This window comes from Carassius gibelio, chromosome B18, assembly GCF_023724105.1.
Source record: "Carassius gibelio isolate Cgi1373 ecotype wild population from Czech Republic chromosome B18, carGib1.2-hapl.c, whole genome shotgun sequence".
Taxonomy (NCBI): Eukaryota; Metazoa; Chordata; class Actinopteri; order Cypriniformes; family Cyprinidae; genus Carassius; species Carassius gibelio.
This window is the reverse complement of record NC_068413.1, coordinates 30398972-30418776: the sequence shown is the minus strand read 5'-3', so window position 1 is coordinate 30418776 and position 19805 is coordinate 30398972. Positions and strand designations below refer to the sequence as shown.

Sequence of the window (19805 nt, the reverse complement as noted above, 5' to 3'; positions counted from 1 at the left end):
CTGTTCAGCTCACAGATCAAGACTAAGCTGTAATGCAAGCAGAACTTTCACAAATGCTTGTAGGTCAATAAAATCATTACAAAACACTTACAAATCATTTAAGGGATTTGATAACACTGTAAAATAATGTCTAATTTGTTAACATTAGCAAATGCATTGATAACACTTTATAATAACTGCACTCATTAGTAAATAGTCAGTTCATGCTTCATAAAGCCTTGTCCCAATATTAATAGTCAGTAGTAAGCAGTTTATAAATACAGCTATAAATAGCTCATTTATTAAAAAGGAGAGTAAAGGGTCAGTTATCTTCCTATGAAAAATAAAAAAAATAAAAATAAACAAACAACAACACTGATTGATACAGAAATCAGAAATGTTATTGTGGATTTATGATAAACTCAGCCTGTAAATGAATTCATTCTCTTCCAAGAAGACACAAGTAGTTCACACCAAACTTTTTTTTAAATGAAGCCATATACTGAAGATGTTAAATTGCAAATGGGTTTAGGATACCTTAAATGGTGTGGCCATAGAGATTTATTAAAGTAACATAAAAAAAAATACAATAGTTATTTTACTATATCTTTAAAAATTTTAATTCCAACCCTCCTAATGTTTTATATACGTAGAAGTCATCATTTGAAGGAAGCACAGTAAGTTTCATAGCTTTATCATTTTCAAGAGCCAGCATAAAATTAAAACTATCATAACATATAAATCAAGCTTGCAATTCTTAGTACCAATAATGGCCACCAGATGGAGCTATAGGATCACTTTTAAATAATTATTGTAGAAACAAGTATGATTTAAATCATTTATAGAAATCTTTCAAAGAAAAATAATATGAATTGTATGTATTTTACTGATAAAATGACCCTCACTTTATTAGAATAACAAACTGAAGTATTGTGAACTGTATATTAAGAATAATTCTTTATAGGCTTTATGGACAGATAAGTTTTGAGTGACTCTTGAAGGATCAGCACCACATCCTCTTTTACCACTGTTTAAAGAATGTATCTTACAGTACAGGTGCGGATGAATTTTGGATAGCTTGAATGGTTTTGTCGTGGTGATTTTTTGAAACAACAGTAAAAAAGTAACCAGTAAATGTCTTTTATTTTTTTAAGTGCAGCTTCTAAACACTTCAAAAAAATGTACACATAGAAGACAAGTCATTCTGAGGAAATATGCATAGTTTCATGACTATACAACACTATATGGATGATAGAAAATTAAAAAACTATCATACATCTGATGTCACTCTGTCCCTCTGTCACAGTGGGTAATGTGTGTGTGTGTGTATGTGTGTGTGTGTGTGTGTGTGTGTGTGTGTGTGTGTGTGTGTGTGTGCGTGTGTGTGTTAAGTGAATTAGGTGTGAAACTATCAGGGAGCATTTAGTCTCCAGTGCCAACATTTTACAGAACTGCCACTTTCCTGGAGTCTCAGAATTACAATGTGTCAGGTTCTGAGAAATCAAAAATTCCAAAAAATGATTTAATTAGAATACCATGAAGTATTGTGAAATACTATATATTAAGACTTTATATATAGGCTTCATGAACAGATTAGAGTGACTCGTGAAGGACCAGCACCACCTCCTCTTGTCCAATGGTTTGAGGAATATATTTTCCAGAATCCGGGATTAAGATTTAGGAGCTCATTTTTATTCCACCTCCTTTCCTGAAAGTCTGTCTTGCAGAATTGACTAAAAATTAATCTTCACATTAATTCCTAATTATTTTGCAATTATTTTTGTCAGTTCTTCTTGACCTGTTTTTTTTCTTCTTCTTCTTTTCTGACCTCATGACCCAGTCAGCATTTTTGTACAATGGTCAAGTCTTAACTTATCAATTTCTGTATTGCATTTGTGTTTGATAGTTCTCATGGGTATTTCATAATTTTCGACTTTGAGTTAAAACAGTTTGAGTTAAAACTCTTTTTTATAGCACATTTCATCTGTAAAAGAAAACATGCCTAATGATTCTGCACACATGAATATAAGGAGTTTTTCTCTTCCAGCTTTCCTGGACTATTGTATAGCACTCATAAATGATTAAATAAAAAATAATGGTAGTTATTAAGATTGATATGGTTTGGAATTGGTAAAATGTGCTTGGAAAAAAACCACAATAAAACAATGTTTTAATGTTTAAGTTTGGAATATTAACTGACATGAATGAATGCTATATAAATATTGTTCATGTTAACATAATGTTTATAATTGAAATCTTATTGTAAAGTGTTACTAAATATATATATATATATATATATATATATATATATATATATATATATATATATATATATATATATATATATATATATATATATGTATATATATATATTGTTCTGTGAATGTGATTTTAAAGTCTAGATGATTTGGATTAACCCTTTAACCGCCATATCCTTTAAAACCTCACTGCCAAAGGGATATTGTGAATGCATGTGCCCACTGGACACAGTTTACCTGATGCCACCGGGGTGGTGATGGCATTGGTGGCTTGAGCCCGCCATCGCTGCTTGCAGCTATATTTATTATTATTATTATTATTATTATTATTATTATTATTTTTTTCCAACGTCTCGGGGGCTTTTGGGGCCCTTAACGTGCTTAAAAAGTCTTGAAAATTGGCACACAGATTGGAACCTGCGGCCATTAGGGCCGGGCAGAGACTGATACACGGGCGTGGCACAGGGGCTCTACAGCGCCCCCTGGAATATGGAGGGCCATATATCATACATTCTTGCTCGTAGACGAATGAAACTCGGTACACATATAAATCTCATCAATCCAAACAACTTTTGTATTGCATATCATAGGCTCCGCCCAACAGGAAGTTGGCTATTTAGGGTTTAGTATTCAAATTTTTCGTCAAAGTTGTGGGGGCTTTTGGGGTCCTTAACATACTCAAAAACTCTTGAAAATTTGCGCACACTTTGGAATCTGTGGCCTTTAGGAGCCTGCAGAGGCTGGGACCCGGGCGTGGCACAGGGGCTCTACGGCGCCCCCTGGAACACAGTCAGAAATGTTGATGTATAGCTCACACATACTTGCACATATTCATATGAAACTCAGTACACATATAGATCTCATCGTGCCGAACAACTTGCGTATTGCATGTCATAGGCTCCACCCAACAGGAAGTCAGCTATTTAGAGTTATGTAAAAAGCGCATGCTCTGGAATTTGAAATACTTGTCATAGGTTTTTTTCTCGATTGCCGCCAAACTTGGTCAACATGATCTCAAGACACTGGGGATGAAAAATTGCCAGGGGATTTTTGATATCTCGAACGGTTTGCTCGTGGCGAGGCGTTGAAATTATGGCGAGAAATGAGAAACAGGAAGTGTCTAATACCGTCCACATACATTTCCTGATTTTAATCAAACTTCATCAGATTATTCGTTGTATGATGTCGATCGCATATATGTGACTATTAGGAGTCAAAGTTATAGCGCCACCAACTGGCAGAAGGAAGTGTGTCATTTTCAAAATGATTTGAATTCAGCATCTTATTATTACTCGATTTGCTTCAAACTTCATCAGAATAATGTTAAAACACAGCCGATATAAATCTGCAAGGGGGATATTGATATCTAAAAAATTGTTGGCGTGGCAACATGTCAAACTGGAATACTTCTCAGGTGATTTTGAGGCAAATAACATACTTAGAATTTCACAAAACTCTGAACACACATCAGTATTTCTGATAGGAACTTAAATTGTGAATGGATTTTGGATAGCTTGAATGGTTTTGCCGTGGTGATTTTTTTAAATGACCTTACAAAGGGAATCATTATTGTATTTTTAAATTGCAGCTTCCAAACACGTCAAAGAATTTTTTCATACAGATGAAAAAGTCATTCTGAGGAAATATGCATAGTTTAACGACTTTACAACACTGTATGGATAACAGAAAATTAAAAAACTGTCAGACATCTCATCTCACTCTGTCCCTCTGTTTGAGTATATGTGCTTCAGACTTCCATTGTCTGAGAGAAATTGCGCCCCTACAGGTTCAATTCCCGAACTTTTACTTTCACTTTTAAATCGGTTAAAAATACAAACAAATACTTAGATTTAATTCACACTGACAAGCTAAACCAACATATCTGATTATTACCGGTTCAGGGCTCATGGATAAATTATTTCTGGCCAGAGATACGTGAGAAATAGGAGAGATGAATCACCGCTGTGATCACGAGCGTCTGGAGTAAAGAGCTCAGAGAAAACGAATTTATTCCTGTTTTAAAGCTTTTAAAAATAAATTATTACAGCGATATCACACAATCAACCAATTAGAACACACCAAGAGCTGAATTAAGATGTTTTTGAACTGTTTGTGTGAAAATGAAATATTTGCAGCTGCCTATCTGAAATCACGCCTCCGATCAGCGCGTACAGTGTCGAGCTCAAAACAAACGAATTTATTCTTGTTTAAGAGCTTTTTTAAATAAAATATTACCACAAATGCACACAATAAACCCATTGTAACACTACAAGAGCTAAATGCAGGTGTTTGTGACCTGTTTAAGTGTGCAAGACTATTTGAAAGCGCGACTGGCAGAATAACATATCTCTCGAGCTGCAGGTTTCTGTCTTTCGTCGTACGAACGAACACATCACGGACAAGATTATTTCAAAACACATAATAGCTTGGCGAATATAAACGAAAACAGCCACGTGAACATAAACTGGATCTACTGGATTTGAATATTAAAGTGACCACATTTACCACTTGCTTCTGTCTTCAATTTTAATCTATATAAAAAAGGAAACTCATTCGACTTGGCTGCTTTTTTAATGTGTGCGTATTTATTTATTTACCTTTTTATACATTTTGTATAATTTCATAGTTTGTGTATTACAATTATAAAAACAAAAATAAATTTAGCCACTCACATAGAAATAGCTTAGGCCTTAACCTTTTTCTGTCAGTTTTAGGGATTTTTAAAAATCCTAAAAAAAACTTATTTGTGCTGCAAATAATAATTTCAAACTCATTTGATACTGACCTATGACATCCTGTGACATTATATTTATTTGAATTTACATAATCTCATAGTTGTAACAGTAAATCTGTTCAGCTCACAGATCAATACTAAGCTGTAATACAAGCAGAACTTTCACAAATGCTTATGAGTCATTTAAGGATTTGATAACACTGTAAAATAATGTCTAATTTGTTAACATTAGCAAATTCATTGATAACACTTTATAATAACTGCACTCATTAGTAAATAGTCAGTTCATGCTTTATAAAGCCTTGTCCCAATATTAATAGTCAGTAGTAAGCAGTTTATAAATACAGCTATACATAGCTTGTCCTTGGTTTATAAGCACATTTATTAAAAAGGAGAGTAAAGGGTCAGTTATCTTCCTATGAAAAATAAAAGATAAAAATAAACAAACAACAACACAGATTGATACAGAACTCAGAAATTTTATTCTGGATTTATGATAAAATCAGCCTGTAAATGAATTCATACTCCTCCTCATACTACTCCATACTCCTTTTTCAACATGATGCCAATATACTGAGATGTTAAATTGTGAATGGGTTTAGGATAGCTTAAATGGTGTTGCCATAGAGATTTATTAAAGTAACATAAAAAATACAATAGTTATTTTACTATATCTTTAAAATTTTTCATTCTAACTCTTCATAATTTTTTATATAAGTAAAAGTCCTTATTTGAAGGAAGCACAGTAAGTTTCATAGCTTTATCATTTTCAAGAGCCAGCATAAAATTAAAACTATCATAACTTATAAATCAAGCTTGCAATTCTTAGTACCAATAATGGCCACCAGAGGGAGCTATAGGATTACTTTTAAATAATTATTGGAGAAACGAGTATGATTTAAATAATTTATAGAAATCTTTCAAATAAAATAATATGTATTTTAGGAATTTTACTGATAAAATGACCCTCACTTAATTAGAATAACAAGCTGAAGTATTGTGAACTGTATATTAAGAATAATTCTTTACAGGCTTTATGGACAGATACGTTTTAAGTGACTCTTGAAGGTTCAGCACCACATCCTCTTTTACCACTGTTTAAAGAATCAATCTTACAGAACAGGTGTGAATGAATTTTGGATAGCTTGAATGGTTTGTCGTGGTGATTTTTTGAAATAATAGTAAAAAAGGAACCAGTAAAAAAAAGTGCAGCTTCTAAACACTTCAAAAAAATGTACACATAGAAGACAAGTCATTCTGAGGAAATATGCATAGTTTCATGACTATACAACATTATATGGATGACAGAAAATTAAAAAACATACATCTGATGTCACTCTGTCCCTCTGTCACTGTGGTTAATGTGTGTGTGTGTGTGGGTGTGTGTGTGTGTTTGTGTGTGTTTTAAGTGAATTAGGTGTGAAACTATCAGTGAGCATTTAGTCTCCAGCGCCAACATTTTACAGAACTGCCACTTTCCTGGAGTCTCAGAATTACAATGTGTCAGGTTCTGAGAGATCTAAGATTCCAAAAAATGATTTAATTAGAATACCATGAAGTATTGTGAAATACTATATATTAAGACTTTATATATAGGCTTAATGAACAGATTAGAGTGACTCGTGAAGGACCAGCACCACCTCCTCTTGTCCGATGGTTTGAGGAATATATCTTCCAGAATCTGGGATTAAGATTTAGGAGCTCATTTTTATTCCACCTCCTTTCCTGAAAGTCTGTCTTGCAGAATTGACTAAAAATTAATCTTCACATTAATTCCTAATTCTTTTGCAATTCTTTTGTCAGTTCTTCTTGACCTGTTTTTCTCTTCCAGCTTTCCTGGACTATTGTATAGCACTCATAAATGATTAAATAAAAAATAATGGTAGTTATTAAGATTGATATGGTTTGGAATTGGTAAAATGTGCTTGGAAAAAAATCACAATAAAACAATGTTTTAATGTTTAAGTTTGGAATATTAACTGACATGAATGAATGCTATATAAATATTGTTCATGTTAACATAATGTTTATAAATGAAATCTTATTGTAAAGTGTTACTAAAGTTATATATATATATATATATATTGTTCTGTGAATGTGATTTTAAAGTCTAGATGATTCGGTTTAACCCTTTAACTGCCATATCAAGTTCAAGTTCTAGTTCAAGTTCAATTTATTTGTATAGCGCATTTACAACAGCCTCCTGGCTGACCAAAGTGCTTTAACATAAGAGCAAGAATATTACACATACATAAAAATAGACCAGACAAAAAATTTAAAACCACCCATTTCAAAATGTAGCATAACACAGTAGTCAGTACACTAAGGAAAATAAAAAAGTTTTTAGCAAAGATTTAAAAATAGACAAGGAAGGGGCCAGTCTGATCTCTAAAGGCAGGGTATTCCAGAGTCGTGGCCCAGCCACTGCAAATGCACGCTCCCCTCTACGCTCCCCTCTATCCTTTAAAACCTCACTGCCAGAGGGATATTGTGAATGCATGTGCCCGCTGGGCACAGTTTACCTGATGCCACCGGGGTGGTGATGGCATTGGTGGCTTGAGCCCGCCATCGCTGCTTGCAGCTATATTTATTATTATTAGGGCTCAAGCCCAAAGGGCGAGAGGCCTATTGTTTTCCTTAGGATTATTTTTTATTATTATTATTATTATTATTATTATTATTATTATTATTATTTTTTTTTTTTTCCAACGTCTCGGGGGCTTTTGGGGCCCTTAACGTGCTTAAAAAGTCTTGAAAATTGGCACACAGATTGGAACCTGCGGCCATTAGGGCCGGGCAGAGACTGATACACGGGCGTGGCACAGGGGCTCTACAGCGCCCCCTGGAATATGGAGGGCCATATATCATACATTCTTGCTCGTAGACGTATGAAACTCGGTACACATATAAATCTCATCAATCCAAACAACTTTTGTATTGCATATCATAGGCTCCGCCCAACAGGAAGTTGGCTATTTAGGGTTTAGTATTCAAATTTTTCGTCAAAGTTGTGGGGGCTTTTGGGGTCCTTAACATACTCAAAAACTCTTGAAAATTTGCGCACACTTTGGAATCTGTGGCCTTTAGGAGCCTGCAGAGGCTGGGACCCGGGCGTGGCACAGGGGCTCTACGGCGCCCCCTGGAACACAGTCAGAAATGTTGATGTATAGCTCACACATACTTGCACATATTCATATGAAACTCAGTACACATTTAGATCTCATCGTGCCGAACAACTTTCGTATTGCATGTCATAGGCTCCACCCAACAGGAAGTCAGCTATTTAGAGTTATGTAAAAAGCGCATGCTCTGGAATTTGAAATACTTGTCATAGGTTTTTTTCTCGATTGCCGCCAAACTCGGTCAACATGATCTCAAGACACTGGGGATGAAAAATTGCCAGGGGATTTTTGATATCTCAAACGGTTTGCTCGTGGCGAGGCGTTGAAATTATGGCGAGAAATTAGAAACAGGAAGTGTCTAATACCATCCACATACATTTCCTGATTTTAATCAAACTTCATCAGATTATTCGTTGTATGATGTCGATCGCATATATGTGACTATTAGGAGTCAAAGTTATAGCGCCACCAACTGGCAGAAGGAAGTGTGTCATTTTCAAAATGATTTGAATTCAGCATCTTATTATTACTCGATTTGCTTCAAACTTCATCAGAATAATGTTAAAACACAGCTGATATAAATCTGCAAGGGGGATATTGATATCTAAAAAATTGTTGCCGTGGCAACATGTCAAACTGGAATACTTCTCAGGTGATTTTGAGGCAAATAACATACTTAGAATTTCACAAAACTCTGAACACACATCAGTATTTCTGATAGGAACTTAAATTGTGAATGGATTTTGGATAGCTTGAATGGTTTTGCAGTGGTGATTTTTTTAAATGACCTTACAAAGGGAATCATTATTGTATTTTTAAATTGCAGCTTCCAAACACGTCAAAGAATTTTTTCATACAGATGAAAAAGTCATTCTGAGGAAATATGCATAGTTTCACGACTTTACAACACTGTATGGATAACAGAAAATAAAAAAAACTGTCAGACATCTCATCTCACTCTGTCCCTCTGTTTGAGTGTGTGTGCTTAGACTTCCATTGTCTGAGAGAAATAGCGCCCCTACAGGTTCAATTCCCGGACTTTTACTTTCACTTTTAAATCGGTTAAAAATACAAACAAATACTTAGATTTACTTCACACTGACAAGCTAAACCAACATATCTGATTATTACCGGTTCAGGGCTCATGGATAAATTATTTCTGGCCAGAGATACGTGAGAAATAGGAGAGATGAATCACCGCTGTGATCACGAGCGTCTGGAGTAAAGAGCTCAGAGAAAACGAATTTATTCCTGTTTTAAAGCTTTTAAAAATAAATTATTACAGCGATATCACACAATCAACCAATTAGAACACACCAAGAGCTAAATTCAGATGTTTTTGAACTGTTTGTGTGAAAACGAAATATTCGCGGCTGCCTAACTGAAATCACTGCCTCCGACCAGCGTGTACAGTGTCACTAGTTCAAAACAAACTAATTTGTTCTTGTTTAAGAGCTTTTTCAAATAAAATATTGCCATAAATGCACACAATACACCCATTATAACACAGCAAGCTAAATGCAGGTGTTTGTGACCCGTTTAAGTGTGCAAGACTATTTGAAAGCGCGACTGGCAGAATAACATGTATCTCTCGAGCTGCAGGGTTCTGCCTTTCATCGTACGAACGAGCACATCACGGACAAGATTATTTCAAAATACATAATAGCTTGGCGAATATAAACGAAAACAGCCACGTGAACATAAACTTTTGAGAAATAAATCTGAAGTGGATCTACTCGGTTTGAATATTAAGTGACCGCATTTACCTGCTTCTGTCTTCAATTTTAATCTATATATATAAAAAAGGAAACTCATTCGTCTTGGCTGCTTTTTTTAAATGTCTGTGCGTATTTATTTATTTACTTTTTTATACATTTTGTATAATTTCATAGTTTATGTATTATAATTATAAAAACATAAATACATTTAGCCACTTACATAGAAATATCTTAGGCCTTATCCTTTTCTGACAGTTTTAGGGATTTTTAAAAATCCTAAAAAACCTTATTTGTGCTGCAAATAATAATTTCAAACTCATTTGATACTGACCTATGACATCCTGTGACATGATATTTATTTGAATTTACATAATCTCATGGATGTAACAGTAAATCTGTTCAGCTCACAGATCAAGACTAAGCTGTAATGCAAGCAGAACTTTCACAAATGCTTATAGGTCAATAAAATCATTATTAAAAAAACTTATAAATCATTTAAGGGATTTGATAACACTGTAAAATAATGTCTAATTTGTTAACATTAGTAAATGCATTGGTAACACTTTATAATAACTGCACTCATTATATATGAGACACTGCACTCATATATATATGAAATTTGAACATGCACAATTATACAAAAATCACTTTTTAAAAACTACAACAAAAAAATTGTTTGGACTACAACAAGCATTTTCCGGGATTTGTGATATCACAAATATTGACGAATGGGATGTGAATTGGTTGAGCTGCACTAAAAAAAGGCAACGAGTGTGATATACACGTAGTTGACCATGAAGACTGGAAGAGAAAAAAATAACTATGAAGGAACTTTTCCTTTACTGATAAAATGAGCCAAAAAAGACATTTCACTCAGACTGAAAAAAAAAACAAAATTATTAGATCCTCATGAGAAATATTCAAAATTAGATCACTACAGTAATTACAAAGTAAAGACATGACCACTGGACAGCAAAATGCTTACTGGGTCAGAAGGGTCAGAAAGAAAAAAAAACAGATGGAGAAGAACAGAAACACCTAAATTGCTAAATAATTAAAGTTAAGAATTAGGTGTGACACTATAATGGAGCATTTAGTCTAGAGTGCCACCATTTTCCAGAACTGCAACTTTCCTGGACTCTCAGAATTACAATGTGTCAGGTTCTGAGAGATGTAAAAGATCCCAAAAAAAAGGACTTAATTAGAATAACATGATGTACTGTGGAATACTATATATTAAGAATTTATATATTGGCTTTATGAACTGAATATTTTGAGTGATTCTTGAAGGACTAGCATCCCCTCCTCTTGAACGATGGTTTGAGGAATATATCTTCCAGATAGTACCGCGACTCCCTATATGCAGAGTATGCAGTCTTCATAGGGCACCAACTTCCAGAGGGGACACCATCCCAGTTGCTAAAAAAAAAAAAAACATTCACCATTCTCCCATCCGCGCTCGCGATCACTCGCACCTCATGTTTGCGGCTCAATTTTTGAATTTTGGATGGACATCAGCCCGGGTAAAGGACATAAGCAATCAGGCACAGAGAAAAGAAAATTAGAGAAAGTAAAAAAAAAAAAAAAAAAAAAAAAAAAAACAGGCATAAATTTGGCTTGACATTGGACATTAGAGAGTCTCAAATTTAGGGACCGTCTCTAAAGTTATATGTGATCTTGTTATACACTTTTCTAACATCAGTAGCATTTGAAGAGTATGACTTACAGTCATAAAAACAACTGTAATTGTTCATCTACGTGACAGCTATAATGCACAATAAAATTAAATGTTTGATGTTTATTAAAACAAACTGTAAGTCATATGTAAATTATGCTACTTTTTCACATGGACTCAAAAGCAAATTTGAAGCTCAATAGCATTTGAGGAGAAAGACTTGCAGTCATAAAACAATTTTAATGTGTTAATTTAGGTGTCAGCTACAATGCACACCTTATACATTTTTTGTATATATTAAAATAAAGTAGGGATGCACCGAAATTTCGGCCACCGAAAATTTTCGGCCGAAAATGGCCTTTTCGGTTTTCGGCCGATAGACTTTTATCACCGAAACAACACGGCCGAAATGTTGTGATGACGCAAACAGAAACCGCGACCTGCACGTGCACCTGCATAGCAAAGACCACGAGCTCCCCGCGACATTCACTTAACACCAGTGAGAACTTTCTCTCTCTTCGTATTCCTTTATTCGCAGCACTAAAGCGTCTCCTAACAAAGAGATTAAGATGGACCACGAAGTAAAAACAAAGAAAAGTACAGTCTTATAGAGTCTGTTAGCACACGTCTCACTGAGATCTTTTCGGATCCTCTGCACTTCATCGCGAATGTGCTTGATCCGCGTTATAAAGACCATTACTTGGATGCGGAAATAAGGCAGCGCGCACGAGAAATGATCCAGGCCGCGCTGGATGCGGAGAACTCGTGTGGAGACGGAGAAGCGCCAAGTGCAGGAGACAGACAGATCAGAGCGCAGAAAAGACGCGTCTCTGCACCAGATGAGTGGCATGCACCATCGCTGTCTGATATGTTCAGTGGAAGTCTGCAAGAAAGTGCCTCAAATAATAATATTACGTTGGCTATTTTGTTCTTATACACACACACAAACATATATACATACATAATATCAGATTGTAGCCATATTTATGCTAGATTTTCTGCTAGATTTCTGCTTTAATTTGATAAAAAATGTTTATTTATGCCCTGTCCCTATTTAAATACACTCTCTCAAATATTTCTCAAATGTCAGGCAGATGACAAGCTCAACTGCTCAATAGCTAGATGGTTATCTGTCTGAAGTCCCCATCCCCAGAAGTGATAACAGTCTTGCCTACTGGAGAAGTAATGCACTTTCTAGTCCTACATAGAAAAATTTCAAATGCACTTCACCTAAATGCACTTTGTTTTTATGAGAGAACTGTTCATTTTAAAACCTTTCTGCAGGCCAGTAGGCCTGTACATTATTATTAAATATACACATGAGTGGGATACATTTTTAGTTTGAATTTTATTTTATACTGTGCATTGTTGCAATGTGCTTAATAAATATTTGCATCATTTGTAATTATGTATTTTTATGTTTTTTTTTTAAAATAAGTTATGTAATTGTAATTATCTTTGAAACTTTAATATTAATTTATGCAATTGCAATGTCTTAATTTTAGTAAAGTTAGTACACGGTCATAGCAATAAATGCAATGGTACTAATAATTGGCATAATTTCTTTCGGTGTTTCGGTTTCGGTTTTCGGCCTTGGTTTTCTCTTTTTCGGATTTCGGTTTCGGCCAAGAATTTTCATTTCGGTGCATCCCTAAAATAAAGTGTTACTAAAGTTATATATATTGTTCTGTGTATGTGATTTCAAAGTGTAGATGGGTCGGATTAACCCTTTAACTGCCGTATCCCTTAAAACTTGATTGCCAGAGGGTTACTGTAAATGCTTATGCCCGCTGGGCACAGTTTTCCCGATGCCACCGGGGTGGCGTTGCACTGACGGCTTGAGCCCGCCATCGCTGCTTGCAGCTATATTTATTATTATTTTTTTTTATTTTTTTATTTTTTTTTTTTTTCAACGTCTCGGGGGCTTTTGGGGCCCTTAACGTGCTTAAAAAGTCTTGAAAATTGGCACACAGATTGGAACCTGCGGCCATTAGGGCCGGGCAGAGACTGATACACGGGCGTGGCACAGGGGCTCTACAGCGCCCCCTGGAATATGGAGGGCCATACATCATACATTCTTGCTCGTAGACGTATGAAACTCGGTACACATATAAATCTCATCAATCCAAACAACTTTTGTATTGCATATCATAGGCTCCGCCCAACAGGAAGTTGGCTATTTAGGGTTTAGTATTCAAATTTTTCGTCAAAGTTGTGGGGGCTTTTAGGGTCCTTAACATACTCAAAAACTCTTGAAAATTTGCGCACACTTTGGAATTGGTGGCCTTTAGGAGCCTGCAGAGGCTGGGACCCGGGCGTGGCACAGGGGCTCTACGGCGCCCCCTGGAACACAGTCAGAAATGTTGATGTATAGCTCACACATACTTGCACATATTCATATGAAACTCAGTACACATATAGATCTCATCGTGCCGAACAACTTTCGTATTGCATGTCATAGGCTCCACCCAACAGGAAGTCAGCTATTTAGAGTTATGTAAAAAGCGCATGCTCTGGAATTTGAAATACTTGTCATAGGTTTTTTTCTCGATTGCCGCCAAACTCGGTCAACATGATCTCAAGACACTGGGGATGAAAAATTGCCAGGGGATTTTTGATATCTCAAACGGTTTGCTCGTGGCGAGGCGTTGAAATTATGGCGAGAATTGAGAAACAGGAAGTGTCTAATACCATCCACATACATTTCCTGATTTTAATCAAACTTCATCAGATTATTCGTTGTATGATGTCGATCGCATATATGTGACTATTAGGAGTCAAAGTTATAGCGCCACCAACTGGCAGAAGGAAGTGTGTCATTTTCAAAATGATTTGAATTCAGCATCTTATTATTACTCGATTTGCTTCAAACTTCATCAGAATAATGTTAAAACACAGCCGATATAAATCTGCAAGGGGGATATTGATATCTAAAAAATTGTTGGCGTGGCAACATGTCAAACTGGAATACTTCTCAGGTGATTTTGAGGCAAATAACATACTTAGAATTTCACAAAACTCTGAACACACATCAGTATTTCTGATAGGAACTTAAATTGTGAATGGATTTTGGATAGCTTGAATGATTTTGCCGTGGTGATTTTTTTAAATGACCTTACAAAGGGAATCATTATTGTATTTTTAAATTGCAGCTTCCAAACACGTCAAAGAATTTTTTCATACAAATGAAAAAGTCATTCTGAGGAAATATGCATAGTTTCACGACTTTACAACACTGTATGGATAACAGAAAATTAAAAAACTGTCAGACATCTCATCTCACTCTGTCCCTCTGTTTGAGTATATGTGCTTAGACTTCCATTGTCTGAGAGAAATTGCGCCCCTACAGGTGCAATTACCGGACTTTTACTTTCACTTTTAAATCGGTTAAAAATACAAATAAATACTTAGATTTAATTCACACTGACAAGCTAAACCAACATATCTGATTATTACCGGTTCAGGGCTCATGGATAAATTATTTCTGGCCAGAGATACGTGAGAAATAGGAGAGATGAATCACCGCTGTGACCACGAGCGTCTGGAGTAAAGAGCTCAGAAAAAAAACGAATTTATTCCTGTTTTAAAGCTTTTAAAAATAAATTATTACAGCGATATCACACAATCAACCAATAAGAACACACCAAGAGCTAAATTAAGATGTTTTTGAACTGTTTGTGTGAAAATGAAATATTTGTGGCTGCCTATCTGAAATCACGCCTCCGATCAGCGCGTACAGTGTCGAGCTCAAAACAAACGAATTTATTCTTGTTTAAGAGCTTTTTTAAATAAAATATTACCACAAATGCACACAATAGACCCATTGTAACACTACAAGAGGTAAATGCAGGTGTTTGTGACCTGTTTAAGTGTGCAAGACTATTTGAAAGCGCGACTGGCAGAATAACATATATCTCTTGAGCTGCAGGTTTCTGCCTTTCGTCGTACGAACGAACACATCACGGACAAGATTATTTCAAAACACATAATTGCTTGGCGAATATAAACGAAAACAGCCACGTGAACATAAACTGGATCTACTGGATTTGAATATTAAAGTGACCACATTTACCACTTGCTTCTGTCTTCAATTTTAATCTATATAAAAAAGGAAACTCATTCGACTTGGCTGCTTTTTTAATGTGTGCGTACTTATTTATTTACCTTTTTATACATTTTGTATAATTTCATAGTATGTGTATTACAATTATAAAAACAAAAATAAATTTAGCCACTCACATAGAAATAGCTTAGGCCTTAAAATTAGAAAAGAAAAGAAAAAAAAGAAAAGAAAAGGCCAAACCCAAGGTGCCAAATGTGCATTTAAATAATATGCAATATTATAGGAAACTTTCCTTTGTGTCCTTTAGTATTAGTCTCCCCATCTCCACGAGTGCAAATAAAGTGCTGATGCCACATACTGTAAAACTTGTTGGCACCGCTCTCATATGTAAGTCTGGAGCCCTGCAGTAAACAAAGCCATACATACAAGGAGCTTCATTTAAAGATTGGAGAAGTGGTGATTTTGTGGAAAACACAAAATAAACATCTACCTGGACATTAAGACAGTGTTCCTCAACATCCTCAAAATAAACACAAAAACTACCACACACACACACACCAGGAGCCCAACAAAATCTTTAGTTGGCCACTGTGAAGAATGTTTTTAAACAGAGCTTACAACCACTAGACTGTCTGCAAAATGTTTATTTCTTTAATACAACAGGCTCCATGCTTTATCTACCCCCTGCCTGTTATGGCTACCCCACTCGCTAGAAAGAACAGCAGCTTGCCATAAAACTTCAGTTTCAACACTTGGCTCACTCACTCAGTGCATCAGATGAACTTTTGCATGCTGGCCCAGAATCAGCTCCAGCCAAAGCTGCCTAATAAAGTGGACTAACTGAGACCCCACAAGGCTCTGAAAGACCCTCTAGTGGTTGATTGAAAAGAAGAAATAAGTAAGCTGCAGTTATAATGAGTTTCTAAACATGTAAAATTGTTTGTAACTACCTGGACTGTGAAACAAGAGTATAAAGATTATAATGGAAAGCAGTCTGGCCCGTAACATTCTTACCTTGTTTTTTGTGATTCCACTAACCGGTTTCATGTTCTGCCCAGCCCGGACCATGGACTTACATTCCACACAGGAGCCAATTGTTAACTGCTTGCCATTGTCAATTACCAGGGTCTGACTGACCCTTGGAGCATAGAGGAAAACAGGCAAGCGGTCAACGCGCACTGCCTTCAGTCCAAGAGGTCTCTTCTTCTCTTTCCTGCAGAAGAAGCAGATGAAAGTGTTGCATTTATACTGACGTGCCCAGGGGCTGCTGGAAGGGCCAGATTCTGAGCCCTGAGTCTCATGTTGCGTCCACTGGCCCAGCAGGTCATGATAGCACAGTGCACAGGCAGACACAAGGCCCGTGGCATCAGCAGGGCGGGCACGGGGAGCGGGAGGGTGGACAGTTAGAAAGGGAAAAAAGGGTTCTCTTTCCCCGCAACGCCCTGGAGGGTTAACATGAAGTTGATACTCGGTTCCTCCAGACAGCTCCTCCCCACACAAGTAACAGATGGAGGTGTGGCTTGTGGTTGTTGTGCCAGTCTGAGAAGGGGTCAACAGGGGTCTTCTGTGGGGGGATACCAACACACCTCCCCTTCCCATGGCCAGGTGGTATCTCTCAAGGAACGTGGGGACGGAAGTAATGAGTTCTTCGCTTAGACAGAGGCAGTACTCTGCCCAGATCCCTTCCAAGATGCTGTGACACGCGACACAGCAATGTACCCTTCCATTCCGCATTCTCTGAGCATTTGGAGGGCATGGTAGCAGATTTATGAATGGAAAATACATTGCACTGTGGGATTTACTTGCACCAACATGGGTGTATGCCATCCTGACCTCTCGACCACAGTCCTCTCCACATAGGTAGCAGGTCTCCCTGCGATTCTGTGGCATGGAGGGGACCGGATGGATTTTTGGGAGTCCATCCCCACATTCATTTATGGCAGGTGGAGAAAGAGGGGTTGCAGCACCTGTGTTGAGGGGCACCACATAGAGTCGCTGGAGAACAGGAACTGCTGCAAACTCGAACCCTTGCCACTGCTGCATGAGGGAGGAGTGGCAAGTGGTACACACCAGAGTGTATCCACCCAGGCTAAGGGGCACTGCATCAGGTGGTGGGGTATGGAGCCACAGAAAAGGGAAAAATGGTTCACTGGATGCTCTCTCCTGCTTTTGTACAAATACCCTGAACCGGCCTCCTTCTTGAAGCCTGCTTCCACAAATATAACAGGCACATTCATCTGAAGGAAAACTAGTGTGACATTTGGCTGCTTGGCTCCTCTCTACTTTTAAGTGAGATGATGCTGCGTGCTCTCTCTCGTCATCGCTGGTGATGTTAATATCGCAGCTGTCAGAATCACCGGTGGACGCCTGTATCCACTGCTTATCGCACGAAATGATGCCGTTATCCTGCAGCGGTGTGCGCACTGATGGACTGTCATACTGCTGGAGAGCCTTGGACACGGAAGAATGCGATGTATGGTTGGTGATTTTAGTCGCACGTCGATCTGATTTCGGTACGTCCTGACCTGTGTAAACTCTGGTAGGATATCGCAGTGACTCAGGACTGCTCTTAACACTCACTGTGTTCTTTCTGCTGCTTTCTCTGGATGCTTTATTAGACGCATGGAACCCTGTGGCATTATTGCTATTCATTACACACGCTGAAAAGTCCAATTCCTGTTCGGACAGGTCATTATCAGAGAATGAGGAAATGTCCGAATCATTGGCGTCGTAATTGCTAACGCTCATTCTCCTATCCAGATAGTACGTAATGTTCCGTAAGTCGCACTGGTATGGCCTCTTGAGCCAGTACATGCGCTTCTCGATCGGCGTCCTGTTGCGCTCGAATGAGTTCCACTGTTCGCGCAGGAAGCAGTGGCACACAGCGCATACCAGTGCGTCCCCGTCCGGACCGATCACCGGAGCCCCAGGAGCCGGGTCCTGGCCTTGCAGGAAAGGGAAAAACGGGGCATCCTTTTCTCGTTGGTATTTTACCTGTAGGCTCAGCTCGTTCCCCGGGGTTACCCCGCTCCCACAGACGAAGCAGTGGATGAAGAAGATCCCATTGCGCTCGGGTCTGCACACGCTGACAGACCGAGTGCTCTCCTCCCCGGGTAAAGCCGAAGCCATTCGCTGCTGCACCTTGGAGATCGGCGTAAGCTCCGGATCGTTCATAGTTCCATGCGTAATAGCTTCAGTTCATCACAAACACCGTAATTTCAAACCCAATAACATTCTTTGTGCGTTTTTTCACACATGTAGCGCCACTGATCCCGCGGAAAAACTCGCTCACTCCACAAACTTACTCGCTCCGGGGATTTGAGATTAGTGTGACCGTACGTGTAACAATCACAATCACACTGAGCAAACGTTTGGAGTCACATCCTCATAGGCGGCGGGGTAATCCGTGTGCTGTTAAGAGAGCAGAAAGTCTTACTGAAGTTGCTTGGAGAACTTTCCTCACACTGTGACTGTGAGACCACTGAACACAGAGCCATCTCTCTCTCTCTCTCTCTCTCTCTCTCTCTCAAGTATAAGTCAAACCGCCGGACCCTCAAGACACACAACTACACACACACCTGCTCAAGTCTTTATACTTCCACTGTTTTTTATGTCAGGTAAATGATATTTCCTCTCATCCTTACTCCCAAACACAACATGGGCAGAAGCTCTATATATAAATATAAACATGATTTGGTCAATTTATTAAAAATATATGAAAAATATATAATGAATCTAAACACTTGTAATTCACATTTAACTGAATGATTGAAGACACTGAATGGGCCGGAACAGTTGTAACACAACCCTCATTTATTTCTTTTTGTTTATATTTATTTTTTGCTAAATAAGATATTAGGCCTTCCTTTAAGTGAAAGACTGATATATTTTATTGTTAGGATTCATTCTTTTTTTTTTATTATTGAATTGTATTATTTTTGTAATTGTTTTATATTATTTTCTAGTTATTTTATTTTATTAATTGTTTTCAGTGCAATAGTCCTGTCGAATTACTTGAAAATGCCTATATCCAGAGTTCCAAGCCCTTCTCCTGGAGATTTACCTACAGTACACCTAGAAAATTCAGTCCCAATCCCGATCAAGCAAACCTCCCTATAATGCTCCACAAGATCTTATTTAGCTGATTTGAGTTGGACTTTGCAGAAAGGTAGATCTCTAGGAATAGGACTGAGAAGCCCTGGCCTGCATGAACACTCTGACAATAATGGCATGTGCATAAAAATTCAATATAATGG

General features: G+C 37.4%; 1 protein-coding gene across 1 annotated transcript in view; it reads right to left on the bottom strand.

Moving 5' to 3' along the window:
• LOC127977509 (genetic suppressor element 1-like) overlaps window positions 1-18723 on the bottom strand; it is a 97385-nt gene extending 78662 nt beyond the window's left edge. Inside the window, exon 1 of the mRNA XM_052582391.1 lies at window positions 16626-18723. Within this exon, the coding sequence (XP_052438351.1) occupies window positions 16626-18723 (2098 nt within the window). The remainder of the gene's footprint in view (window positions 1-16625) is intronic.
• Between the last annotated feature and the right edge of the window lie 1082 nt (window positions 18724-19805).